Source organism: Somniosus microcephalus, chromosome 14 (assembly GCF_052327205.1).
Source record: "Somniosus microcephalus isolate GS21.2 chromosome 14, FLI_Smic_1.0, whole genome shotgun sequence".
Taxonomy (NCBI): domain Eukaryota; kingdom Metazoa; phylum Chordata; class Chondrichthyes; order Squaliformes; family Somniosidae; genus Somniosus; species Somniosus microcephalus.
In genome coordinates, this window is record NC_141000.1 from 54,708,517 (window position 1) to 54,736,016 (window position 27,500).

Here is a 27,500-nt window from a genome sequence, read left to right on the forward strand (position 1 = left end):
AGATAACAAAATGGAGCGCAAATTAAAAAAAAATTAAACCACAAGAGGTTGAAAGCTGTATGGGCTTCCTGTTTAATGCCCCTGCGATGCAGCAAACTGTGATGGGTGCCATTAGGAGAGATTTTTTATTTCCTCAATCTAATTTTCAATCAGAAGACTACATCTGGTATAACTTTTTTTTGTTTGTCCAATCAAACATTAGACATGGTTTTGAAGCACCCAAATTAAAAAAAAACTAACTGCAAGATTGGTCATCTACAAAGCATGGCACGACTTTCTGTTCGACAGCCTTGCTCGACATGCTTAGCTTTGTATTTGACAGAGGAGAAAGAGGCAGCCGCAAGCTGCATTTTGGTAGTTGCAATGCATCAGAGTGACCCTGGTGTATTCTTAGATCAGCCTCTTTCCACAGGGCCTGAGAAATGCAGCAGAATGCAAGGCCCAAGTTGCAGAGACAGAGACAGGCCTGTGCAGTGGAAACACGCGAGGCATTTTTAACATACAAAAATAACTGCTATCACAAAATCAATAGATAGGAAGGCCATTCTATTCATCTTGGCTTATCCATTCAGAAATACCCTAAAGTCCCCTGCCACAATATCCAACTTTTTCTTAAATGATTCCAGAATCTTCAGCTTTACTAGACTACCTGGAAATCAATTTCATGTGTTGATAATGCTTGAATGAAGAACTTTGCAACATCAGCCCTAGATTTAGCTTTCACTAGTCCCCTTTGCTTGCTGTCATTTTTTCCTAGATATACAGTATAACATTTTTTATTGGTTTATCTTATTTCAACTGGGTCAAAAATTAAAAATGCTAGCTCGAAACACTGACAAAATAAATGTAGTGCCAGGGTTGTTTGAAATTGCAGAATTCAAGTAGGTGCTTTACTGTCAGATCTTTGCTGATCTATATTTCAACCAATGGATTTGCTTACATTGCTTCAGTGAACAAAAAAAGCACAATAATTTTTTTTTAAACTACAGATATATTTAATATATTAAAGGCACACTTTTATACAGAGGTTTGAAACTGCTAGATGCCAACTGGCGGCAGTGCAGAAGTAACATTACCTATATTCAGTGTGGTCTTGACCAATCTTTGAATGTAATTTATCCTTCACACATCTTAGGTTAGGCCCATTGCCCCCTCTCCCTCACCCCCAGGGGAAAATCACAGGGTGTAGAACTTCTTCAGGAGTTTTATACTCTCTGTAGACTTGTAATCTTTCTCAACATCATACAATATCCACCGATCAATCATGAGACAGTTTGCACTGAATGCTATGAGTGCAGTGTATAATTTGTCAATATTAGAAAAAACATTTTAATGCTCCAAATCAGAGTTAAGAGTGAAAAAAGGAGCATGGGAATGAGGAATAAGGAGGAGCAGGTCCATTCAAAGAATCAGGAAGGTATATAATCTTATTCATTAAGGATTCACATCCCTTTGGTGTTTACCATAGAAGTATCAAAAGGTTGGGTGGACTGACTATGGCAAGATGCCAAGCATACCTAAAGGACCAATGTAGCAAAAAGAGCATAAAGGAATATTATCTGGAAGTCCACCACACAAGTTTCAGAGAAACTTTTTTCATACTGATCACCGAGTTCACTGCCCTCCTTTCCCCCCTTAATCTCTTGCTTCATGTCAACTCCCACACCCATATACGGTCACCCCCTCGATCTCATCATCTCACGTGGCCTCGCTATCCCGTCCGTAACTATCACCGATCAGGCAATCTCCGAACATTTCCTTATATCATATTCCCCTTCCCCCTCCTAAACCCACTTCTTTTCGTATCCACCCCTGGAAAAAACTCTCCCTCAAGTCCCTTACCACTGCACTTTCTAATTCCCAACTACTTAGCCTTTGGCCTTCTATTCTCCATGACATCTCTGCAGCTACTGACTTACTAAATCACACCGTCTCCATCACCTTTGATGCCTTTGTCCCCACTAAAATCATTACACTCGCTCACCCTAGTCGTTCCCCCAGTATACCCCTCATCTCTGCTCCCTTAAGTCCAAGGGATGCAGACTTCAATGTCTTTGGCGAACAACTGGTCTAACCATCCATCACCACATTTGGCTGGATCATATAAAGCACTACTAGGTCCTGCTCTCCATCACTAAAACCACTCACTATTCGAAGATCATCCAGGATGGCAAAAATAACACCAGGCTTCCCTTTTCCACCACTAACCGTCTTCTCAAACCAGTCTCCCCTGTCTCCTCCTCCCTCACCAACAATAAATGTGAGGAGCTTATGGACTTCTTTGTTAAAAAGATTGACACCATCCATTCAACTGCTTCTGCTTTCAATTCCCTCCCTTTCCCTAGTCCACCAGACCTTACTCCCGCTCAGTTTCCCCCCTGCCCAACCCTAAATTTGCATATTTCTCTGATTTCTCTCCCGTCTCCCCCTCTTGCACTTTCAAAGCTCATCTTGTCAATGAGACCGACCTCCTGCTCTCTCGACCCTATTTCTACTAAGTTGCTGACCACCCAACTTTCCTTCCTGGCTTCCATGTTAGTGGATGTTGTTAACGATTCTCTATCCTCTGGTATTGTCCCCCTTTCCTTCAAATTTGCCATTACCCCTCTCCTCAAAAAACCAACCCTTGACCCCTCCGTCCTTGCAAACTATCGCCCCATTTCCAACCTCCTTTTCCTCTCCAAAGTTCTGGAACGTGTTGTCGCCTCCCAAATCCGTGCCTATCTTTCCCAGAATTCCTTGTTTGAATCCCTCCAATCAGGCTTCCGCCCCACCACAATACTGAAACTGCTCTCACCAAGGTCACAAGTGACATCCTAATGCAGTGTGTCCGTAATAAAACTGGGGAACTGGAGGCAATCATACATTGCGAGGAACCAGACACAGTAGGGATTACTGAGACATGGCTACAGAAAAATCAGGACTGGAAATTAAACACTGCAGGGTATAACATATGTAGAAAAGATAGGGAGGAAAACAGGGGAGGTGGAGTAGCTGTACTTATTATGGACAACATAATGGCAGTAGAAAAAAGTGAAGCAGATATCAGCGAGACAAAAATAGAATCCATATGGATAGAGATAAAAGATAATAAAGGATCAATCACACTAATAGGCATAGTCTACAGATCACCTAATAGTGGAAGGGAGGTGGAGGAAGAAATATGCAGACAAATTAGGGAAAAGAGTAAAAAACATAGAATAATAGTCATGGGGGATTTCAACTACCCAGATATTAATTGGACAGAAGAGGTAGGTAAAGAGGATAAGGGAATGGAGTTCCTACAATGTGTACAGGACTCCTTTCTAACCCAATATGTAAACATCCAGAAACCAAAAATATAATAATTAATAGTCAACATGGATTTCAAAAGAGAAAGTCTTGCTTGACCAACCTTATTGAATTTTTTGAAGAGGTAACAGAGAGAGTAGACAATGGTAATGCAGTAGATGTAATTTATCTGGATTTTCAAAAGGCCTTCGATAAGGTACCTGATAAGCATATAGACTGATGAGCATGGTCAGAGAATGCAGAGTCAGGGGACAAGTAGCAGAATGGATTGCTGGCTGGCTTCAGGACAGAAAGCAGAGAGTGGGAATAAAGGGTAGCTATTCAGTGACAGAAGGTGTTCCACAAGGATCAGTGCTGGGACCACTGCGGTTCATAATTTACATTAACGATTTAGACTTAGGAATCAAAAACACAGTTTCTAAATTTGCGATGACACCAAATTGGGGGTGGGTGGGGGGGGGGGGGGGAAAAAGAGTCAATACTGAGGAGGACTGCAACAAATTACAGGAGGACATTAATAAACTTGTAGAATGGGCATATAATTGGCAAATGAAGTTCAACACAGATAAATGTGAGGTAATACATTTTGGTGGGAAGAATAGGGAGGTCACTTATCACTTGGCGGGTGTGAGTCTAGGTGGGGTAGAGGAACAAAGGGATCTAGGAGTACAAATACACAAATCACTAAAAGTTGAGACAAGTTAGCAAGGCCATAAAAAAAACAAATCAAGCACTCCGGTTTATTTCTAGAGGGTTAGAATTGAAAAGTAGGGAAGTTATGCTAAACCTGTATCGAACCTTGGTTAGACCACACTTAGAGTACTGCGTACAGTTCTGGTCGCCATATTATAAAAAGGATATAGAGGCACTGGAGAGGGTACAGAGAAGATTTACAAGGATGATACCAGAAATGCGAGGGTACACATATCAGGAAAGGATGAACAGGCTGGGTCTCTTATCTCTTGAAAAAAGGATGAGGGGTGCCCTAATAGAGGTCTTAAAATTTATGAAAATTTTTGATAGAGTGGCTAGAGAATGTTTCCACTTGTGGTAAAGAGCATAACTAGAGGCCATCAATATAAGATAGTCACCAAGAAATCCAATAGGGAATTCAGAAGAAACTTCTTTACCCAAAGAGTAGTGAGAATGTGGAACTCGCTATCACGGGGAGTGGTTGAAGCGAATAGTATAGATGCATTTAAGGGGAGGCTAGACAAGCATATGAGGGAAAAGGGAATAGAGGGTTACGCTGACAGATTTAGATGAGGGAAGACAGGAGGAGGCTCATGTGGAGCATAAACGCCGGCATGGACTGGTTGGGCCGGATGGCCTGTTTCCGTGCCGTATATCCTATGTAATTGACTGCGACAAAGGTAACTGTTCTGGACTGATGGACATTATGTGACATTCTGGACATTTTTACATGCAATAGCACCCTCTGGTGGCGGTTATTGTGTTAACAGTTTGTATGCCGGAAAGGTCATCTGATCTTTCTTCCTGTGTGAGGTCATTTGACCTTTGTTCCTTTCTTCCTGAGAAGTCATTTGACCTTCCTACCTTTCTTCCTGTTGACCCCAGGAAGCAGTTTTGCCAGGAAGAACCTGACTTGAGTAATGGAGAATCTGCCATGAGAGGTTCCATTTACAATCTAATGTAATCTGATTTCATATGTTAGGCCAAGCGCAATATCTGTGAGTATCTTTGGTTCTTAGCATAATAGCAATGTTGTCAGAGTAATATTTTGATAATACTATGTTTATAAAAGGTTAATATTTAATAGTTACAGAAGTTAGTTCAAATGTTAGTTAGTTATACAATTAGTCCATTCTACTGTTGTAAATATGTTTATATCTTATGTAATATCGAACGTATAGTACTCAGTTTATGTACAAAACATACTTTGTCTTTGTTTACAGTTTCACAAATTCGTTCAATTAAAGCTTCAAAACAGCAAACGGCTTCAGAAGAATTATTGTTGAATGAGTGTTTAACTTGCTGGATAGCTAGATAGGAGCACGTCTAGCGCGGCCAGTACAGTAACCTATCCCTTTTTGTCCTTCTGCACCTGTCTGCAGCCTTTGACAGGGTTGATCACAAAATTCTGCTGCAATGCCTCTGTACCGTCATCCAGCTGGAAGGGACTGCAGTCACCTGCTTTCATTCATAACTTTCCAGCAGTAACCAAAGAATCATCTGCAATGGCTTCTCTTCCCGATCCCGCACGGTCACCTCTGGTATCCCCCAAGGAACTATCCTTGGGCCCCTCCTAATTCTCATCTACATGCTGCCCCTCGGTGACATCATCCGGCAACACGTGAGTTTTCACATGTACGCTGATGATACCCAGCTCTACCTCTCCTCCACCTCTCTTGAACCCTGTCTCTATACTATCAGACTACTTGTCCGACATCCAGAACTGGATGGAGTAAAAATTTCCTCCAGTTAAATATCGGGAAGACCGAAGCAATTGTCTTTGGTTCACGCCACAAACTCCAGTCTTTTTCCACTGATTCGATTTCTCTCCCCGGCAACAGTCTAAGACTGAGCAAGTCTGTTCGCAACCTTGGTGTCATATTGAACTTCCAATCTCATATCAATTCTATCACTAAGACCGCCCATTTCCACCTTCGTAATATCGCCCGTCTCCGCCCTTACCTCAACTTATCTGCTGCTGAAACCCTCATCCATGCCTTTATCACCTCTAGACTTGACTATTACAACGCACTACCCTCCATAAGCTTGAGGTCATCCAAAACTCTGCCGCTCGTGTGCCAACTCGCACCAAATCCCACTCACCCATCTCCCCTGTGCTTGCTGACCTACATTAGCTCCCAGTTAAGCAACGCCTCAATTTTAAAATTCTCATTCTTGTTTTCAAGTCCCTCCATGGCCTTGCCCCATCTTATCTCTATAATCTCCTCCAGCCCTATAATCAGCCTAGACCTCTGCGCTCCACCTATTCTGACTTTTTGAACATCCCCGATTTCAATTGCTCCACCACTGGTGGCCGTGCCTTCAGCTGCCTAGGCCTTAACCTCTGGAATTCCCTCCCTAAATCTCTCCACTTCTCTTGCCTCCTTAAAACTTACCTCTTCGGCCAAGCTTTTGGTCATCTGTCCCAACATCTCTTTATATGGCTGTGTCAATTTTTTTTGTGGGTAACACTCCTGTGAAGCGCCTTGGGATGTTTTATTACTTTAAAGGCGCTATATAAATAAGTTGTTGTTGGTCCATAAAATGGCTGTAATTCAAATGGAACAAGCCTTGATTGAGTAGCTGGTTCATAAGACAAATATACCTCCCGTTTATAATTCATCCAGTATCGCAGTTTTGTTAGTGAGGTTATCTAAAGTTATCACTAAATAAAATTAAAATAATCTAAAATTATGCAATTTTTTTGGGTCAATTGTATAGTTCCCCAAAACTGTAGAGTTTGCACAATAAAAATGGCATTTAATCTTCAAAAATAGTGGTGGTTGACTGAATACTGGCACTACGACTTATAAAAGTCCCAAAACGCTTAACAGCCAATTAAGTACTTTTTGAAGTATAGTCACTGTTGTAATGCAGGAAACATGGCAGCCAATTTGCACACAGCAAGCTCCCAAAAACAGCAATGTGATAATGACCAGATAATCTGTTTATTTTTAGTGATGTTGATTGAGGGATAAATATTGGCTAGGACACCGGGGGTAACTCCCCTGCCGTTCTTCAAAATAGTGCCATGGAATCTTTTACGTCCACCTTAGAGGGCAGACGGGGCCTCGATTTAACGTCTCATCTGAAAGACAGCACCTCAGACAGTGCAGCACTCCCTTAGTACTGCACTGGAGTGTTAGCCTTGATTTTTGTGCTCAAGTCTCTGGAGTAGGACTTGAACCCACAGCCTTCTGACTCAGAGGCGAGGGTGCTACCCACTGAGTCACGGGTGACACTGCAAATTCCAAGTGTGTTCTAACCAAGGCTCAGTACAAGTTTAACATAACTTCTCTGCTGTTCAATTCTATCCTTCTAGAAATGAACCCCAAAATTTGATGGTGACCAAAATGCTGTAAAGAGCTAGTTTTGTTTAAAAAGGCTATCGAAGGTGGGAGAGATAAGATGAAGCAATTCAGAAAGGGAATTCTGGGAATGTGAGGGCAAAATGGTGGAAGTTTGTTTCACTGATGGCAAGAGCCAAGGGAGAATGATTAAAAAAAAAATACACCCGAGCTGGAACAGCAAAAAGTATGTGCAGTAATTAGGCTGGAATAGCCTGCATGGTACAAAGGAGCGAGGCCATGGGAACAGTTTGAAATCGATGTAGAGGGACTGGGAGTCAAAGGATTCAGATTGGTGAGCAGAATAGGATGCAAGCGCCAGAGTTTACGCAAGGTGGATCTTGGGAGACCGGTGAGGTAGGCATTCAAAAAGAGGTGACAAAGGTGTGCATCAGGGTTTCAGCGACATTGGAAGTGAGATGGGAGCAGACATGGGCAATGTTTTGGAGCTGGAAATAAGTGATTTGGTGATTAACTGAATGTGGGATTCACAATTCAGCCCAGGGTACCCAATATATGCCCATATATAATACATAGAAGATAGGAGCAGAGTAGGCCATTCGGCCCCTCAAGCCCACTCCGCCATTTAATGAGATCATGGCTGATCATCCAAATTCAGTACCCTGTCCCTGCTTTCTCCCCATATCCCTTTAGCCTCAAGAAATATATCCAACTCCTTCTTGAATATATTTAATGAATTGGCCTCAACTGCCCCGTGTGGCAGAGAATTCCACAGGTTCACCACTCTCTGGGTGAAGAAATTCCTCATCTCAGTCCTAAATGGCTTACCCCTAATCCTTAGACTGTGACCCCTGGTTCTAGACTTCCCCGCCATCGGGAACATCCTTCCTGCATCTAGTCTGTTTAGTCCTGTTAAAATTTTATAAGTTTCAATGAGATCCCCTCTCATTCTTCTAAACTCCAGCGAATATAAGCCCAATCGACCCAATCTCTCCTCATGCGTCATTCCTGCCATCCCAGGTATCAGTCTGGTGAATCTTCGCTGCACTCTCTCCATGGCAAGAACATCCTTCCTCAGATAAGGCGACCAAAACTGCACACAATACTCAAGGTGTGGTCTCACCAAGGCCCTGTACACATGCAGCAAGACATACTTGCTCCTGTACTCAAATCCTCTCGCTATGAAGGCCAACATACCATTTGCCTTCTAAACCACCTGCTGCACCTGCATGCTTACCTTCAGCGACTGGTGCACAAGGACACCCAGGTCTCGTTGCACTTCCCCCTTTCCCAATCTATTGCCGTTCAGATAATAATCTGTCTTCCTGTTTTTGCCACCAAAGTGGATAACCTCGCATTTATCCACATTATACTGCATTTGCTATGCATCTGCCCAATCAACCAACCTGTCCAAATCGTACTGGAGTTTCTCTGCATCCTCCTCACAGCACACATGCCCACCCAGCTTTGTGTTGTCTGCAAACTTGGAGATATTACATCTAGTTCCCTCGTCTAGATCATTAATATATATTGTGAATAGCTGGGGTCCTAGCACCGATCCCTGCGGTACCCCACTAGTCACTGCCTGCCACTCGGAAAAAGACCAATTTATTCCAACTCTTTGCTTCCTGTCTGCCAACCAGTTCTCTATCCAAGACAGTACCTTACCCCCAATCCCGTGTGCTTTAACTTTACACGCTAATCTCTTATGCGGGACCTTATCGAAAGCCTTCTGAAAGTCCAAATACACCACATCCACTGGTTCTCCCTTATCTATTCTACCAGTTACATCCTCAAAAAATTCCAGTGGATTAGTCAAGCACGATTTACCTTTTGTAAATCCATGTTGACTTTGTCCGATCCTGTCAGTGTTTTCCAAGTGCTCTGCTATTACATCTTTTATAATGGACTCTAGCATTTTCCCCACTACCAATGTCAGGCTTGCCGGTCCATAATTCCCCGTTTTTTCTCTACCACCCTTTTTAAATAGTGGGGTTTCATTAGCTATTCTCCAATCCATGGGAACTGTTCCAGAGTCTATAGAATTTTGGAAGATGACCAGCAATGCATCTACTATTTCTAGGGCCACTTCCTTAAGTACCCTAGGATGTAGATTATCAGGCCCTGGGGATTAATCGGCCTTCAATCCCATCAACTTCCCTACAAATACTGATTTAATTCAATTCCTCCCACTCATTAGACCCCATGTTCCCCAACATCTCTGGGAGGTTATTTGTGTCCTCCTTTGTGAAGATAGAACCAAAGTATGTATTTAATTGGTCTTCCATTTCTTTGTTCCCCATAAATTCTCCTGATTCTGACTGCAAGGGACCTACGCTTGACTTCACCAATCTTTTTCTCTTCACATATCTATAGAAGCTTTTACAGTCAGTTTTTATGTTCCCTGACAGCTTACTCTCAATCTATTTTCCCTCTCTTAATTAATCCCTTTGTCCTCCTTTGCTGAATCCTAAACTGTTCCCAATCCTCAGGTTTGCTGCTTTTTCTGGCCAATTTATAGGTCCTCTCCTTGGATCTTATGCTATCCCTAATTTCCCTTGTTAGCCATGGTTGAGTCACCTTTTTTGTTTTATTTTTATGCCAAAGAGGGATGAACAAATTCTGTAGTTCATCCATGCGATCTTTAAATGTTTGCCATTGCCTATCCACCGTCAACCCTTTAAGTAATGTTCCCTAATCCATCCTAGCCAACTCGTGCCTCATACCATCATAGTTTCCTTTATTTAAATTCAGGACCCTAGTCTCCGAGTCAACTACTTCACTCTCCATTTTAATGAAGAATTCTACCATATTATGATCGCTCCTCCCCAAGGGGCCTCGCACAACAAGATTGCTAATTAATCCTTTCTCATTACATAATACCCAGTCTAAGATGGCCTGATTTCTGTTCCTTGACATATTGGTCCAGGAAACCATCCCGTATACACTCCAGGAATTCCTCCTCCACAGTATTGTTACTAATTTGGTTAGCCCAATCTATATGTAGATTAAAGTCACTCATGATGACTGCCGTGCCCTTATTGCACGCGTCTCTAATTTCCCGTTTAATGCCATAATATCTTATGATTGGACACTGCTATCTTCTCCTTTCTTCATCCAAACTAGGATCCCAGAAATTCAGGACACATGGATGATGCAATGGATAGCTGTTGCCGTCTGACCAGTGAAATGTTTTGTGTTACCTACGGTATCCCAGGTGCCAGTGCTGAGCGCCAGGTTGTGGGGCAGGCTCCTTCCTTGAGGTAACCCGAAGTTTTTCTTTGAACAAAATAAATTCCTGGACAGAAGTGACAGTACTCTGATGTAAAAAAACTTAAGATACACTGAAGCAAATTATATATATAATAACGTACTAAAAATACATTTAAATCAGATATAAAGAACTTCATGTGAGGAGCGATAAATGCCCGGCACGATCTGTCAGATCGTAGAGATGGAACTTTAGAGATACCCCAAATGCATTTGTTTGCTTGGCTAGGAGGTTAAGGGTCCGCGGGATAAGCTTTGGTGGGCTGAATGGCCTGTATACATCCTAGACTCCGCCATTCAATTAGATCATGGCTGATCCGTACCTCAACTCCATTTACTTTGCGCCATATCCTTTGATACCGAACAAAACTCTCATCAATCTCAGTCTTGACAGCTCCAATTGTTGCCACATCCACTGCTTTTTGGGGGAAGAGAATTCTAGAGGTTTGGGTGCCTCATGTTCACACATCAAAAGGTAGTAATTTTGATTGACAGCTCACGACTTATGACAGGGGACAGAGAAGTGTGTTTCTCTCTCTATCTCAGATACAGAGTAAGCTGAATGCTAGCAGACATCAGCAGAAAGTTACCTACAGTTCTGAAATTGCTAGCTTTGAATAGCTTAGCTTGACAAGTGAGTCTAGGTTATAGATTTAGTAAGTGGAACTTTATTATTGTCCATAACCAAGGTGTGCAGGATTGTTCTCACTGTGAAAACTGTATTGAGTTTATTCATGTATTTTATGTCAAATAAATCAATTGTTAGTTTTAAGTTGTCTCGGCTCGATAGAGGGCTTTTCAGTCTGCCTTCGAGTGTCAGCTTGTCTCAGAGGTAGCACTCTGGCCGCTGAGCCGGAATGTTACGGATTCAAGCTCCATTCCAAGACTTGAGCACATAATTTAGGCTGGCACTTGAGTGCAGTACTGAGGGAGTGCCAGTGATGCCATTTATTAGATGAGACATTAAACTGAGGCCGCAACTGCCGGTTTAAGTGGACGTTAAAGATCCCACGTCACTATTTTAAGAACAAGAACAGGGCAGTTTTCCTAGTGTCCTGGCCAACATTTATCCCTCAACCAACATCACCAAAACTGATCAATTGTTGTGCTGCCACACCTACCTACATAACAACAATGGCTACATTCCAAGAGTAATTCATTGGGTATGGAGCACTGTGGGATATCCTGAGAATGTAAAAAGCATCACATTCTTTCTTTCCGTAAAGAGAGTAAAACATACCCCTCCAGATCCTAGGGGATGCAAGGTGCACTTACAGAAGTGACCAGTGACACTGAATCCAAAGAGAATACAGTATCTGGTTCAAAACCCCGAAGACGGTGACAGTGTCAAAAGGGAGAGCTATGTGGGTTCTTGATGAAGGAGATGAACAATTTAAATTTACTAGAATAATTAGTCTGTTGAAATAACAAACGAGGTGCATTTTTTGGACATATAACTCTTGCCAGGTTTTCAGAAATACCATCAGAATGGTTTAAGCCAAAGAGATATAAATATTTAATACAAACATAGTTAACAGAGGGGGATTATAACACACTGAAATAATGTCTTTTATCCTTCTAGTTTTCAATAATGTTCTTCTCGATGGCAAATCTCTCCTCCTAATCAGCAGCCTGCATTGGGAAGGTGATGTATTGCTCTCTCCGTGCGAAGAGGGCATCGTCACCTGCTTGATGGCCGTATGGAGAGCCAATTGACTGATATTGTTGGTGTCACATGTCGCACCCTGAAATGAGCCTGTGGCATAGAAGTTGAGGGTCACTGTAACCTTCACAGCCACAAGCAGTGCTGTGTGCACCCTGGTGTTTGGCTCCAATTCATGCTGCAACAGGTGATATAGGTCAGTGACTGCCTGTCTGCCGAAGCACAGCCTCCTCATACACCGCTTCTCAGTCATGTTGCGGTAAAACATCCTGTTGCAAAATACTGGCATGCTGTAAGGCCGCCTTTGCAGTTTTCTTTGAGCCCGTGACCGTCTGGGCTGCCATGCTTGTTGCTGCTGTGGCAGCCTCAGTGGTAACCCCAGCAGCAGTCCCATCTTTTCCAGTACTCCCGCAGCTAGTGAACTAACAGAGTACAGCTGCAGCCAACAGTCATCTCTCCAACAGCTATTCCATATTATTGAATTTCCAAACTTGGCCAAAGCGACTACCAGAAAACTTACCTTAATGGAGGTGGGTATCCCGTTAAATATCAGTGCATCAACCTGCTCCCCAAGTGTTCATGCCATGCTTTTCTGGGCGGGCCCAAGAATGAGCAAATCAAATGCTCCCAGGCACCAATTTCCCGAACGGATCCTAGTACAAGCGCAGAGCCCCTATTTTAATGAGCCCAGCGTTTATTTTAAGGGGCTGTCAGGGACATGAGCGTATTTCTACCTCATTATGTTCTGCACTGTGAGAGATGAATTAATACGCTATCAGCGATCAAGTGCTTTAGCTATGAGACACTAGGGTCTATGGCTCTTTTCATTAGAACAGGGACGAGTAAGAGATCGGATAGGAGTGTTCAAATTATGAAGGGTTTTAAGATAGATAGGGAAAAACTTTCGATTGGTCAGCGAGTCACTAAATTTAAAATCACCAAAAGAACGAAGAGAGAACCTTATTTTTTTATTTTATTTATTTATTTTTTTAAACAGAGATTTGTTACGACATGGAATGCCGTCCCAATATTTGTAAGCGAAGCAACCACGATAGTTTTTGAAAGGGATATATTTGAAAAGAAAAATGTAAATGGTTTGTAGAGAAAGGGCAGGGTAATGGACTAGGTGGATAGCTCTTTCAGAGTTGGCTTGGCTGTCTTTGCGCAAATAACCTCCTTTGATATTGTAAAATTCAAAGATTCTACATTCCAAACATCTGATACAAAAATCTTAGGAAGATAGGTCTAGAAATTCACTTTGGGCCCGCCAGCTGGCGTGCGCCCAAAAGTTAGCGCTGAGCGCGGAGCCAGTTGCGCCCGTCAGATATTCGGTTTCTGCGCCCCAAGTCGGAACCGGGCGCTATTCCAGGGTGTGCCCGCCCCCGCTTGGGGCGCTGAAACTGAATTTCAGCGCTCTAGACGCCGCTGCGCCACCCGCTGCGGAGCGGCAGGCCTCCTCCTTCTCTTAAGGGGGAGGTGCCTGCAACGGGGAGATCGCCGCTGGATAATGCCGGCAAATGAGCCCGGCACCACGGAGAAGTGCCGGGTTCGCGGAAAGCAGCCGGCAATGCCGCGGGGGGTGGGGGGGGTGTGGAGGAGGCCGGGGAAGGAGGTGCGGGCAGGCAGCCGCCGAAAAAGCAGCCGGCCGCACCCCCACCTTAAAGCGCCCCACTAAGGCTACAGGACGGCCCCGTTTTCTGATCGCTGTTTGCGGCCGCTGCGAAAGAGGCGGCCGCAACTAAATATGGCGGTCGGGCTGGTAGCGGGGCGGTAGCGGGGCACTGCGCACACCGATGACGTCATCGGCAGCGGCGCAGCACTACTGGCTAACGCCGCCATTACCGCAGCGCTGAATATCGTCGAAAGCTCAGCAAGTGGCGCAAAAGCCCTCTTTGGGCGAAAACTGGGCGCAAAGCCTACTGAATTTCTAGGCCATAGGGTGTTAATATTGTCTGCCAGAGCTTTTAAATTGCTCATTGGCCAATATCTCACAATTTAGGAAAACCACAGAACATGGCATCATTATTGGCACCTCAAGAAAAAAAAAGTTAACTGGTCAACAGTATCAATGCAAAAGGTGTTACCTCTGGCTTAAGTGTAGCCTTCGTACAAGCCTGGCATATTGGACCATTTCGAGAGAAGTTCAGCGGAAGATGACGAGTACGATTCTGGCAAGTTTGCTCTTCACAAATTAGCCATCCCTGTAAATTGAGGAAAAACCGTTTAAAGCATGAATGGGATAAAGTTTTCTTTAGCTGATCTTTCCTTTAACAATGAGCATTTGAAGATTATGTGGTTGAAGCTCAGGCGTTCTTCCAAAACTTCGGTCTTGTGTTCATAAGCAGACTACGTCTGCTATGATTGATGGGCCGAATGTCCTCCTTCTGTGCCATTATGACTCTATGACCTGTCCCCTTATTCATTCTGTGTAATGAGTGGTATGCCCAGGATTAACAATTATTCCCTAACCGCAGCTTATAGTATATTGGAGATCACCACCAAAGTCTCCTGACTCCTTCAAAAGGTGTATAATTTTATTCTAAGACCAATGGTTACAGGCTAAAATTAATAGATTTATTTACAGGCTAAATAATAGGTACAAGCAGTAAGACACAGCACAATACTGAACGTACAATATTTTTGGAACCAGCCCACGAGAAAGCCTTAGTATCGTACATTACAGTTTGATCAACTGACAGGAGTTTTTGGATGAAACCGTCTTTTGTAGACCTTCACAATGTGATGCAAATTTCCAGTCTACTCACGGAGTTCAGGGCTTCTCAGAAAAGCCTCTGAAGTCAGATCAGTTAATCATCCCTGATTAATGGTACAGTGCTGGAGGACACTGCATATCATGCTAACGTGTGGCCACTTACACATCATCCATATCTCACACACTTTCCAATGCTTTGGCCGTAGATCATTGAAGTTGGACCTAAAACATACTCTATCCCTTACCCAATTCATATATCAATAAACCCGACTGGGATCCATAGACAATTTTGCCTAGAATTTCTGCAGGTTCTTCTAATCTCCCACCGTAACTCCAGCAGAAGGCAGGTGGAAGCCCTGGAGAAACAAGGTCAACAACCGTTTCTCCAGTATTTTAACACAGCTTCTACCCAAGTTATAACATAAGAATTAGGAGCAGGAGTAGGCCATATGGTCTCTCGAGCCTGCTCCGCCATTCAATAAGATCATGGCTGACCTTCAACCTCAACTCCACTTTCCTGCCCGATCTTCACATCTCTTGATTCCCTTAGAGTCCAAAAATCTATCTATCTCAGCCTTGAATATACTCAACGACTCAGCATCCACAGCCCGCTGGGGCAGAGATTTCCAAAGATTCACAACCCTCAGTGAAGAAATTCCTCCTCTTCTCAGTCTTAAATGGCCGACCCCTTATCCTGACACTATGCCTCCTAGTTCCAGACTCTCCAGCCAGGGGAAACAACCTCTCAGCATCTACCCTGGTAGGAGATCAGGAGAACTCTCTAGAAATGCAGGGCCTTTGTCTCAATTTTGAAATTGGATAAGAAAAACAGCTTCCATATTTTAACTATTTCACACATTTCTGATGAGATCATCTGAAGACAAGACTTTATGAGGGCGTTCTGGCATATTGTATTTCCAAGTAGGTCCCCAGCCATGCAAAAAAAGACTTGGGTACTTAGAAAATAGCAAGTGGCAATTTAGATTTTTTAACAAAAGTGAAATAAGGCAAAATATTTAAAAAACAAACTCCTTCCAAACCTTGCATTCAAGACCGATAGAAATATTCTTACAAAAGAAACTATATTATCAGCTCTCATCCCCCTCCCAAAAAGTGTGGGGGTGGAGGGAAGAGAGATAAAAAAAGGGGAGACAGCAAATTAAGGGACAAACAGCTTTTATATTTGACAGGCTTTCACAATGCATGTCAACCAATTTACTGGATTTTACAGCAGTTTTTCCAAATAGACTCAATTGGCCATTTGACTTATTGATCTGCTCATTTCTGTAATCATCAAGCTTTGTCACAAGAACATTGAAAGGATAATAACAAGGAGCATCATGTTCTTACAGCGGAATTGGTTAAAAGCAAAGAGAGACTCTAATTTACACAAATTTTATAATAAGTGGATTACTAAAAGTTCACACTATTTCTTCTGAAAGTGTCCCATATTGTTCAAATGAATCAATTGAATATAAAAAAAAGTCATGAGTAAACTACGTATTAGAACTGAAGAAACAGCCATATACTATTGTTTCTTCTCTCCAACATGAAATTAAAATAATTGCTCCTTAGTATGCTTCCATCAAATTAGTTGTGAAAGGTGAACCTGCAACAGTTGACTTGTCCATGGCCACTACCAATGCTGTCCTACAGCTGGAATGTAGAAAGTAAATTCTGACCTCTCATAACTTTCTTTCCCTTCTGCTAAATGAGCACCTCACCTTTGCAAAGCTTAGGAACATAGGAATTGCTCGACGAAAAAAGCCAAAAGTCCATCCTCGTTCGCCGTCCACCATCCTGGTAGTTGCATGATACAATAATGGAGTTTTTGACTAAACATAGCTATCAAATTCTATCAATTAGTCTATAACAGACCAGAAATTACACAAAGAAACTCCAGTGGTGGAGAGCTTTGGGAACCACGTTCATTCTAAATTATTTTGCGTGTGTGGTAAACCACTGTTTGTATTCCACTGTGTACATGCCTGGACATGCCTCGGCTGACTCCTCCCACAAGTCCTAGTATAAAGGTGACTGCTCCCCAGCCCTTTGTATTTCTGGACCGGTCGACCACTCGAGGCAGGCCTTCATTCTTTTGTTAATAAAAGCCTTTAGTTACTCTCTTAACTCTCAGTCTTTTATGAGTAATTGATAGCGCATCAATTTTATTAACAACATTTTTATAATGGAGAAGATCCTCACACCAGCATGCCTGGACTTAGATCATCGGGAGGTGGACTCATCCACCAAGTTTACTCACTGGCTTAAGTGTTTCGAAAAATTCCTGACCGCCTCCGCAGCAATCAAATCGGACGAGGACAAACTGGATGTCCTGACCTCCAAAGTGAACCACCGAGTGTACTCGGTCATCCAAGACGCGACCTCGTACGCGGACGCTATCAAGCTCCTCAAGGACCAGTACACGCGCCCAGTGAACGAAGTGTACGCCAGGCACCTTCTGGGGAGTCGTAAACAACAACCTGGGGAATCGACCGTGGAATACCTTCAGGCACTGTCTGTGCTTGGCCGGGCCTGTGGTTGTAAGGATGTAAAGGCCGCCGTGTGCACAGAGGAACTTATCCGGGACGCTTTTGTAGCGGGCCACAGATCCAATTACACCCGACAGCGACTGTTGGAGCAGAGTGACCTCGACCTCAACAAGGCCTCTGAACTCGCACTATCATTGGATGCAGCCTACCGGGGCATGGATGCCTACTCCTCTGCACCGTGGACGCCGCGGGGAATGACAGCCTGGGACACGGTAGGACCGCCTCATAGCGCCGTGCCACCCCAGCCACACCCCAGCAACGGCCCAACTACCGCAGCAGTGTCCCAAAGCCAGACAGCAGTGCCCCAAGGCCAGAAATGCTACTTCTGTGGCCAGGCAAAACACCCCAGAGCGTGCTGCCCGGCGAAAAACGCGATCTGCTCGGGCTGCGGGAAGAAGGGACACTACGCTAACGTCTGCAGGGCCAAAGCCACCCCGAACCCCAGCAGCGCCGCTTGTGGGCCATGCGGGCCGCCATCTTGGGCCTCCCCGGCCATGTGCGAACCACCGGTACAGCAGCCATTTTGGACGCCTCCAGCCACATGGGGATCATGGACGCCGCCATCTTGGACGACAGCCGGAACGCAGCAGGCCCCCAACACCGCCTCATCTGATACCCACACCGACCCCTACGCTGGCATCCGTTACACTGGACCAAGCGAGACCGCACCAACTGGCCAGTTCCACAATGGACATTAAGGTAAATGGCCACGATACAATCTGCCTTTTTGACTCTGGGAGCACGGAGAGCTTCATCCACCCCGACACGGTGCGGCGTTGCTCTCTCCCAGTCCTGCCTGCGCACCAGCGGATTTCTATGGCCTCCGAGTCCCAGTCGGCGGACATCGGCGGCTACTGCGTAGTGACACTCGTAGTAGACGGGACCGTGTACGATCATTTTAAACTTCTGGTCCTGCCCGACCTCTGCGCTGCCGTCCTGCTGGGGTTAGATTTTAGCGCATCAGCGTGCACGGTACCTTTAAATTTGCTGTAGTGGCTGTGCACACACGGTATCTTACAGGGAACAGCTTCTGAGCGGCCAGCGCAGTACCTTCCCGACTGCTGCATGGCTGTGCACGCGCACAGCTTAGAGGGAACATTGACCATAGGTCCAAAGTCACCCTTTTCCTCCTAAACATGCTAAACTTACCACATCATGTCTCTAGGAACCTCAAAATGTTATTTTCTGAAAGAAATCTATCTAATTTGCTGCACCCAATGATGCATCTGAAAGTGGAAATGTGCCTCATGGAGGCAAGCTAAAAAAACGTCAGTAGCAAATGCAGTCTGAACCGATGACTCATTCACTAACATATTGCACCATTCATCTGTAAGCTGTGGTAGATCATCAGAAAAACAGCATCTCCCCACCCCACCCATTGTCTTCCACTGGCTCACATCAACCTCCAACCTGAAGGGAAAAAAATCTGGTCCACCATCAATGGGGTTTTGGGATCTTCTGACTGGTAACATGAATATGGGCAGGACCAATGGCAATGGCAAGCTCTCTCTTGTCCTTTCAAAGCAACCTCAAAGAAGTTATATATTACATAGGAACAGGAGTCGGCCATTCAGCCCGAGCTTGTTCTACCAGTGAGATTATTTTTCTGAATGGATTTCAAAATAGAGAAAATGGTGCTAATCTAGCTATTTAAAAAAAACACTATAATGAGGATAATTTCACATTCATCCATTATGCTCATTTGGGTATTTAATTTCCTCTGCACTGAACAAATTAAATGACTAGTTATTTATGGCAATTGGAAGGCAGCAGTTACTTTTGTCAGATTGCATTGAATTATCTTTGGATTTGCACTCAAACACCTACAGCTTAATATTTTGGAAAAAGCACCTGCTGAAAAATTATATACAATGAAACTAAGTTATGGCAAAGTGATAAAGCAGCAAAATAAAAAGAATGCAGTTATCACAGGCTCAGCGTATTCTGCTATAAAGCACAATGACAAGTTCTATTCATTTCTCTCCACTCAGGTGTCAGAGTAAAGGAGATATACTGTACAATCACAGATAGTGACAACTTACATTTCTATAGGGCTCGGCTGCAAAAAATGCACCTCAGAATGTATTATAGGGCAGAAGAGTGGGTACCAAGCCGGAAGGATAAGGAGAAGGGTTTTAAGGTGGGAGCTAAGACACAATTGAAGAGAATGGTTTTTAGCAGTCTTTGGAGAGCAGGAAGAGTAAAGAGAGAATTGGTCCCAGAGGGCATGACTATAGTGTCAGAAAGAACAGCCAGTGAAGGTTGTGCAGAGGGAGGGAGAGGATGAAAAAACAAGGAGTATGTCGGTATCAAAGAAATGGGGGATGCGTGCAAGCCCTTTGCTGGAGATGATCATTGAGGCAGGATGGAGCAAGAGAGTTGACTATAGTGATAGGAGAGAGAGAAAAAGGGGGAAGACAGCAAATAAAGGGACAAACAGCTTTTATATTTGTTGTCATCTTCCAAAATTCCATTGATTCTAGAATGGTTCCCGCAGATTGGAAGGTGACAAATGTAACCCCACTACTTAAGAAAGGAGGGAGAGAGAAAAAGGGGAACTACAGGCCAGTTAGCCTGACAGCAGTAGTAGGGAAAATGCTAGAATCTATTATTAAGGACGTGGTAACACGGCACTTAGAAAATAATAATAGGATTGGGCAGAGTCAACACGGATTTATGAAAGGGAAATCGTGTTTGACAAATCTGTTGGAGTCCTTTGAGGTTGTAACTAGCAGAATAGATAAGGGGGATCCAGTGGATGTGGTGTATTTGGATTTTCAGAAGGCATTCACTAAGGTGCCACACAAGAGGTTATTAAACAAAATTAGGGCTCATGGGATTGGGGGTAATATACTAGCATGGATTGAAGATTGGTTAACGGACAGAAAAGAGAGAGTAGGAATAAACAGGTCATTTTCGGGTTGGCAAGCTGTAATTAGTGGGTTACCGCAAGGATCAGTGCTTGGGCCTCAGCTATTTACAATCTATATCAATGATTTGGATGAGGGGACCAAATGTAATATATCCAAGTTTGCTGATGATACAAAGCTAGGTGGAAATGTAAGTTGTGAGGAGGATGCAAAGAGGCTTCAAGGGGATATAGACAGGCGAAGTGAATGGGCAAGAACATGGCAAATGGAATAAAATGTGGCGAAATGTGAAGTTATCCACTTTGGGAGGAGAAATAGAAATGCAGAGTATTTTTTAAATGGTGAGAGGTTGGGAAATGTTGGCGTTCAGAAGGACCTGGGTGTCCTTGTACACGAACCAGTGAACGTTAACATGCAGGTACAGCAAGCAATTAAGAAAGCTAATGGTTTGTTGGCCTTTATTACAAGAAGATTTGAGTATAAGAGTAAAGGGGGAAAAAATTCAGTTGGTTTGCGCCTCCTGTTAGTGCCTTAAAAGGGCGCTAATGGGGCGCAAAGCAACTAGTGCCCGGGCGCGGCGATATCTGCGCCTCTCGCGGAATTGACCGGACATTTTGCGGCGGCGCTAAACAATACCGCCTCGATCTCCTGTGCATGCAGATCTTGACGTCATTCGAGCATGCAATGTCCTTGTGACGCCCCGGAACGGAAATTGAGTGGCGCCCCCCTCCTTTCCGCCTGGCGCAACCAACGACAGGCAGACTGGAACGCTTCCCAGTCGCTGTGGGGCTGGGGCTATTTAAAGGAGGCCTCTTCCTGGCTTTTTGCGTGGTAGACATTTTTGCACCACTCGTTCTGAGAGAGAGAGATTTTGAGAGAGAGAAAGAGATATGTCTGCATTGAGTCAACGCTGTTTGAACTAGTTTTGGCTTCTGACCATAACTTTGCAGGTACTTTGGATTTTGACCTTCATTACTTCTATTGTCAAGAGACTGTGGGGGCTGCACTGATTCGGGGCGTCGTCCTTCGCCTGCAGAATCGGAAGCAACAGAGACGCAGAGAGAGACTGGCAATCATGGCCAGACGGAGGAGGGCCAACAGGCCGCTGTACAGGAGACCTTACCCTCCCAGGGTATTTCGCCAACAATTTTCATCTATCTATCTATATAAGATATATCTTCTATCTATAAAAGGATACATCTGTCATTCCGTCTGTCTGTATTGTATAAACTCGAAAGTTATAGAGCGTACCTACACGTGTGTTACATCGAAAGAAAGCTTACGATTCCAGAACCGTCATAAGCGTATTTATGTTTCGGCGAGACAAAAATTGCGCCCGCGGTATCCAAAAAATGTTCAACATTTCGCTCATTAGCATCGAGTGACGTCAAGGTCGACCAATCGTACGGTCGAGCGACCCGACGGTCGACCAATCGCTGCGTGGTGGGGGCGGGTTCCTGGCGCGTGCGGGCAGGCGGGCCCTCCTAGAGTCGAGTGACGGGACGATTGACCAATCCTACGCTTCGGTGACCTGACGGTCGACCAATCGGTGCGTGTGTGGGCGGGCCTCATCGCTCTGAACCGAGGTGAGTCGCCGCCATCTTGATTCCAAACTTTTCATTTCTTTTTCCTGCTTTCTGCGTCTTTAAAAAAAAAAAGTTGCTTTTAAAACACAGTTTTAAAAAAAAGTTAATTACTTTCTAAATCTTTTATCTAATCTCATTAATTTTCCTACCTTTCCCCGTTTTTGCAGGTAGGCCTCTGTAATGAAATCTGTTTTGCACTCATGTATATTACCCTCCCCCACTGTGTATAGTTTCACTTCCTTTTTCCCGACTAACCTGGGAGGTTCCAGGTCTTGGCTCTTGGCTCCGCCCCTGACTTCTCTTACATAAAGATCCCAGGATCTGTATGACTCATTCCTGTGAACCAGTCGGCGTGTTGAGATGTTAGCTCTGATCTTAGTGATTAAAAGCCAACTTGTTTAAGTCTATAACTTCTAGTTTTGTGGTTATTGAAGGCCCATCAATTTTAATCACTAAAGAATACTAGGATGGATCGACTCCTAAAACCAGAGCGTCTGGACTTAGATCCACATTCTGCTGAAGCATCAAATCAATTTGGACACTGGCTCAAATGCTTCGAACTCTTCGCGGGGGCCTCATCCGCTAGCGAGGTAGATAAACTGAGTCTACTGACTACTCGCGTAAGTCATCGGATTTATTCGTTCATCCGGGACGCCACCTCTTACACGGAAGCCAGTATCAGAGGCCGGTAAACGAAGTGTACGCCAGACATCTGCTGGCTACACGCAGGCAGCGACCAGAGGAATCAATGGACGATTTCTTACAGGGCCTAAAGGACCTGGTCCGGGACTGTAACTGCAAGGCCGTGACGGCCAACGCGTACTCTGACGAATTGGTCCGCGATTCCTTCATCACGGGCCTCAAATCGAATTATATCCGGCAGAGACTGCTGGAGGAGGTGGTCCTGGACTTAAAAAAGGCAGTGGCCACTGCGCGATCGCTGGACGTGGCCCAGAGAAACTCTGACTCTTATTCTTCCGGCCATGCGGCCCTCACCGCCTCGTGCGCGCCGAGGGGGCCGCCATCTTGGAATCAGCCATCTTCCCCATCCAGGTCTCAGACCAGCTCTACGCCGCCGGAGTCCCCACACAGAAGTTCACCCAGGAGTCCTACTACAGCGGCAATGTCTCGAGGCCCAAAATGCTACTTCTGCGGCCAGGCCAAGCACCCCAGACAACGATGCCCAGTGAAGGACGCTACTTGCTTCAAATGTAAGAAAAAGGGGCATTTTAGCAAAGTCTGCAGGGGGAATCCAATTTCCAACTCCGTCACCGCCTCGTGCGTGCTGTGCGGGCCGCCATCTTGGGATCCGCCATCTTTTCCCGACTCAACGGCCGCCCAGGGCCCAACAGTGGCTTCGATCACGGTGGATCAATCCAGGCCACACCCGTTCACAAAATCCATGATGGACATACAGGTAAACGGGAATTTAACGAAATGTTTAATTGACTGTGGGAGTACCGAGAGTTTTATCCACCCTAGCCTGGTACGGCGGCACTCATTAACGGTAACCCCTACACGGAGCAGAATTGCTATGGCTGCTAAGCCCCACACTTCGGACATTTTGGGCTACTGTTTGGTAACACTGACTGTAAAAGGCACGGACTACAAGGATTTAAAACTCCTCGTGATGCCAGAACTCTGTGTTAATGTAATCTTGGGCCTGGACTTCCAGTGCCACCACGAAAGTGTCACGCTAGCATATGGCGGGTCCCAGCCGCCACTCACAGTCTGTGGCCTATCAACCTTAAAAATCAGCCCGCCCTCTTTATTCGCTAATCTTGCTCCGAACTGTAGGCTCATAGCGACCAAAAGTAGACGGTACAGTCTGGAAGACAGACACTTTATCAAGGCGGAAGTGGACAGACTCCTGCGGGAAGGCATTATTGAATGCAGTACCAGCCCGTGGCGTGCCCAAGTAGTCATAGTTAAAAATAGCGAAAAGAAACGGATGGTAATTGACTACAGCCAGACTGTTAATATTTATACCCAGCTGGACGCCTACCCTTTACCCCGCATATCAGAAATGGTCAACCAGATTGCACAATACCGAGTCTTCTCGACTATCGACCTCAAATCCGCGTATCACCAGCTCCCCATTAGAATGGAGGACCGCCCATACACCGCCTTCGAGGCGAACGGGCGCCTCTACCATTTTCTCAGAGTGCCCTTCGGGGTAACAAATGGGGTCTCGGTCTTCCAACGTGAGATGGACCGCATGGTTGACGAGAATAAACTACAAGCTACCTACCCCTATCTGGACAATGTCACTATCTGCGGGCACAACCAGCAAGACCACGATCTAAATCTTGCGAGATTTTTAAAAACTGCCCTAAAGCTGAATCTAACCTACAACGAAGACAAATGTGTCTTCAACACAACCCGTCTCTGTATCCTCGGCTGTGTGGTGGAAGATGGGGTAATTGGACCGGACCCTGACCGATTACGCCCCCTAAAGGAACTGCCCCTGCCACACAATCCCAAAGCTTTAAAAAGGTGCCTGGGATTTTTTTCGTATTATGCCCAATGGGTGCCCAATTACTCTGATAAGGCCCGACCCCTCATTAAATTGACGTCCTTCCCACTATCAGCTGAAGCTCGGGAGGCTTTCACCAGTATTAAACAGGACATTGAAAGGGTTGCAGTGTGTGCAGTGGACGAATGCATTCCCTTTCAAGTCAAAAGCGATGCGTCAGACTTTGCCTTAGCTGCGACCCTCAATCAGGCTGGGAGGCCTGTGGCCTTCTTCTCCCGAACCCTTCAGGGACCTGAAATCAGGCACTCTTCTGTCGAGAAGGAGGCACAGGCTATAGTGGAGGCAGTGCGGCACTGGAGACACTACCTAGCCGGCAAACGTTTCACCCTGCTCACCGACCAGCGGTCGGTGGCTTTCATGTTTAATAACAAAGGGGGAAAATCAAGAATGACAAAATACTCAGGTGGAGGATCGAACTATCCATGTTCGACTATGATATTATGTACAGGCCGGGAGCCCTTAATGAACCCCCAGACGCCCTATCGCGGGGAATGTGTGCCAGCATTCATACGGACAAATTACAGGGTCTCCATAAAACGGACCCCCTTGTGGAAAAGGTACAGCTCCTCCATGCAAACCCTCAGTACGCCTATATCGAATACTCTGACGGGCGAGAGGACACTGTTTCCATAAAAGACCTCGCTCCCTCGGGGAGCGGAGAGAACGATGGGAGACTACCCGATGAAGACCTACACTACAAAGAGACAGGACGCCCAGAGGTATCAATACCCAACTTTAACCTGGAGGACACTGCAGATAACCTGGAAGACACTGCGGAGGCCCGGACAGCGGAGGAACCAGAATCCACTCCACTAGAAGCACCCCAACCGGCTTTGCGCCGATCACTGAGAACTGCAAAACCTCCTGACAGAATCACTGATACCAACTTTTAAGAAACATCACCCCGATGGACTAAATCTATAGAAGGGGTGAATGTAATGAAATCTGTTTTGCACTCATGTATATTACCCTCCCCCACTGTGTATAGTTTCACTTCCTTTTTCCTGACTAACCTGGGAGGTTCCAGGTCTTGGCTCCGCCGCTGACTTCTCTTACATAAAGATCCCAGGATCTGTATGACTCATTCCTGTGAACCAGTCGGCATGTTGAGATGTTAGCTCTGATCTTAGTGATTAAAAGCCAACTTGTTTAAGTCTATAACTTCTAGTTTTGTGGTTCTTGAAGGCCCATCAGCCTCGAAGCCTGGGCGTCTGTTGCCAGCCATGCTGGACCCTAGGCAATTGTTTTGTGGCAAGCTCCTCCCACCCCTCACCCCCCCGTTGGGCCCAATTCCGAACCAGCGGCCAGCCATCTTGGTAAAGGCTGGCTGGGCTCACTGCAACCTCCTCGCGCTTCATTCAGGAGGTGGGGGGGCGGGGCTCGGGAGGGGAGGGGGTGCGGAGAGGGTTGCCCCGGCAACCGGGCTCGCCAGCCGCAATCGGCCGCTCAGGCCCAGAGATCGGGAGGTGGAGAGGGGGAGGAGGGTTACCAAGGCAACCGGGGCCCGGCCAGCCGCAAATCGGACCGTCTCTGGCACAGAGATCGGGAGGCGGAGAGGGGAGGAGGGTTACCAAGGCAACCGGGTCCGGCCAGCCGCAATCGGCCGTCTCAGGCCCGGTCTCGGAAGGGCAGGGCTCACTGGGGCGCTACGCTCAGCATGTCAGTGCGTGGGGCGGCACGGAGCTGTCGCCGGCAGTGGGGAGAGGGTCTGCTGGCTCCCCCAGTCCCCTTTCTCCCCCACTCCCTTTCTCCCCCCCCCTCCTTCCCCCACCTCCTCCACCCCTCCCCTCTCCTCTCCCCCTCCCTTGCTACCACCCCCCTCCCTTCCCTCCCCCCTCTTCCCTTCCCTCCCCTCCCCTTCCTATCCCCCTCCCCTCCCCTCCGTCCCCCTTCCCACCCCTCCATCCCACCCCTCCCTTATGATTAGGGGAGTGTCATAGGCGTATTTACTTTTTGGCCAGACAAAAATCGTTCGGACAGTATACAAAAAAATTAAAAAAACAGACAAAATCCGCTCATTAGCGGTTGACCAATCCTACGGGGGAATCCGCTCATTAGCGTTGAGTGACGTGACGGTTGACCAATCACAAAATGGCAGCCACCCTTCTTCACCCGCCAGACTCTGACTCCAGCCCCTTCCCGGCGTGCCTTCCTCTCTATCTCCTTCCCTCACTCTCTCCTTCCCACTTTCTCTCACTCTCTCCTTCCCCCTTTCTCTCTCTCTCTCACTCTCTCCTTCCCCCATTCTCTCTCTCTCCTTCCCCCTTTCTCTCTCTCTCTCCTTCCCCCTTTCTCTCTCTCCTTCCCCCTTTCTCTCTCTCTCTCTCCTTCCACCTTTCTCTCTCTCCTTCCCCCTTTCTCTCTCTCTCCTTCCCCCTTTCTCTCTCTCTCCTTCCCCCTTTCTCTCTCTCTCTCTTTCCCCCTTTCTCTCTCTCTCTCCTTCCCCCTTTCTCTCTCTCTCTCTCTTTCCCTCCTCCTTTCTCTCTCTCTCCTTCCCCCTTTCTCTCTCTCTTTCCCCTTCTCTCTCTCTCTCCTTCCCCCTTTCTCTCTCTCCTTCCCCCTTTCTCTCTCTCTCCTTCCCCCTTTCTCTCTCTTTCCCCCTTTCTCTCTCTCTCTCCTTCCCCCTTTCTCTCCTCTCTCTCTCTCACTCTCTTCCTCCCCATTCTCTCTCTCTCCTTCCCCCTTTCTCTCTCTCTCTCCTTCCCCCTTTCTCTCTCTCCTTCCCCCTTTCTCTCTCTCTCTCTCCTTCCACCTTTCTCTCTCTCCTTCCCCCTTTCTCTCTCTCTCCTTCCCCCTTTCTCTCTCTCTCCTTCCCCCTTTCTCTCTCTCTCTCTTTCCCCCTTTCTCTCTCTCTCCTTCCCCCTTTCTCTCTCTCTCTCTCTTTCCCTCCTTTCTCTCTCTCTCCTTCCCCCTTTCTCTCTCCTTCCCCCTTTCTCTCTCTCCTTCCCCCTTTCCCCTTTCTCTCTCTCTCTCCTTCCCCCTTTCTCTCTCTTTCCCCCTTTCTCTCTCTCTCTCCTT

General features: G+C 45.9%; 2 protein-coding genes across 5 annotated transcripts in view; one reads left to right on the forward strand and one right to left on the reverse strand.

The window, feature by feature from the left end:
• The window catches only part of arxa (aristaless related homeobox a), a 165,435-nt gene that overhangs the window by 87,221 nt on the left and 50,714 nt on the right, over positions 1–27,500 (forward strand). The window contains exon 5 of one of the 4 annotated variants that reach the window (XM_086006565.1): positions 4,870–5,194. The exons of the other annotated variants lie outside the window; for them this stretch is intronic. Within the exon in view, the coding sequence (XP_085862691.1) occupies positions 4,870–4,948 (79 nt within the window). The 3' untranslated portion in view covers positions 4,949–5,194. Of the gene's footprint in view, positions 1–4,869; positions 5,195–27,500 lie in introns of those variants that run through there. 4 annotated transcript variants of the gene reach the window in all.
• Positions 1–27,500, reverse strand: part of pola1 (polymerase (DNA directed), alpha 1) — a 316,470-nt gene that overhangs the window by 59,477 nt on the left and 229,493 nt on the right. Inside the window, exon 35 of the mRNA XM_086006560.1 lies at positions 14,310–14,426. Within this exon, the coding sequence (XP_085862686.1) occupies positions 14,310–14,426 (117 nt within the window). The remainder of the gene's footprint in view (positions 1–14,309; positions 14,427–27,500) is intronic.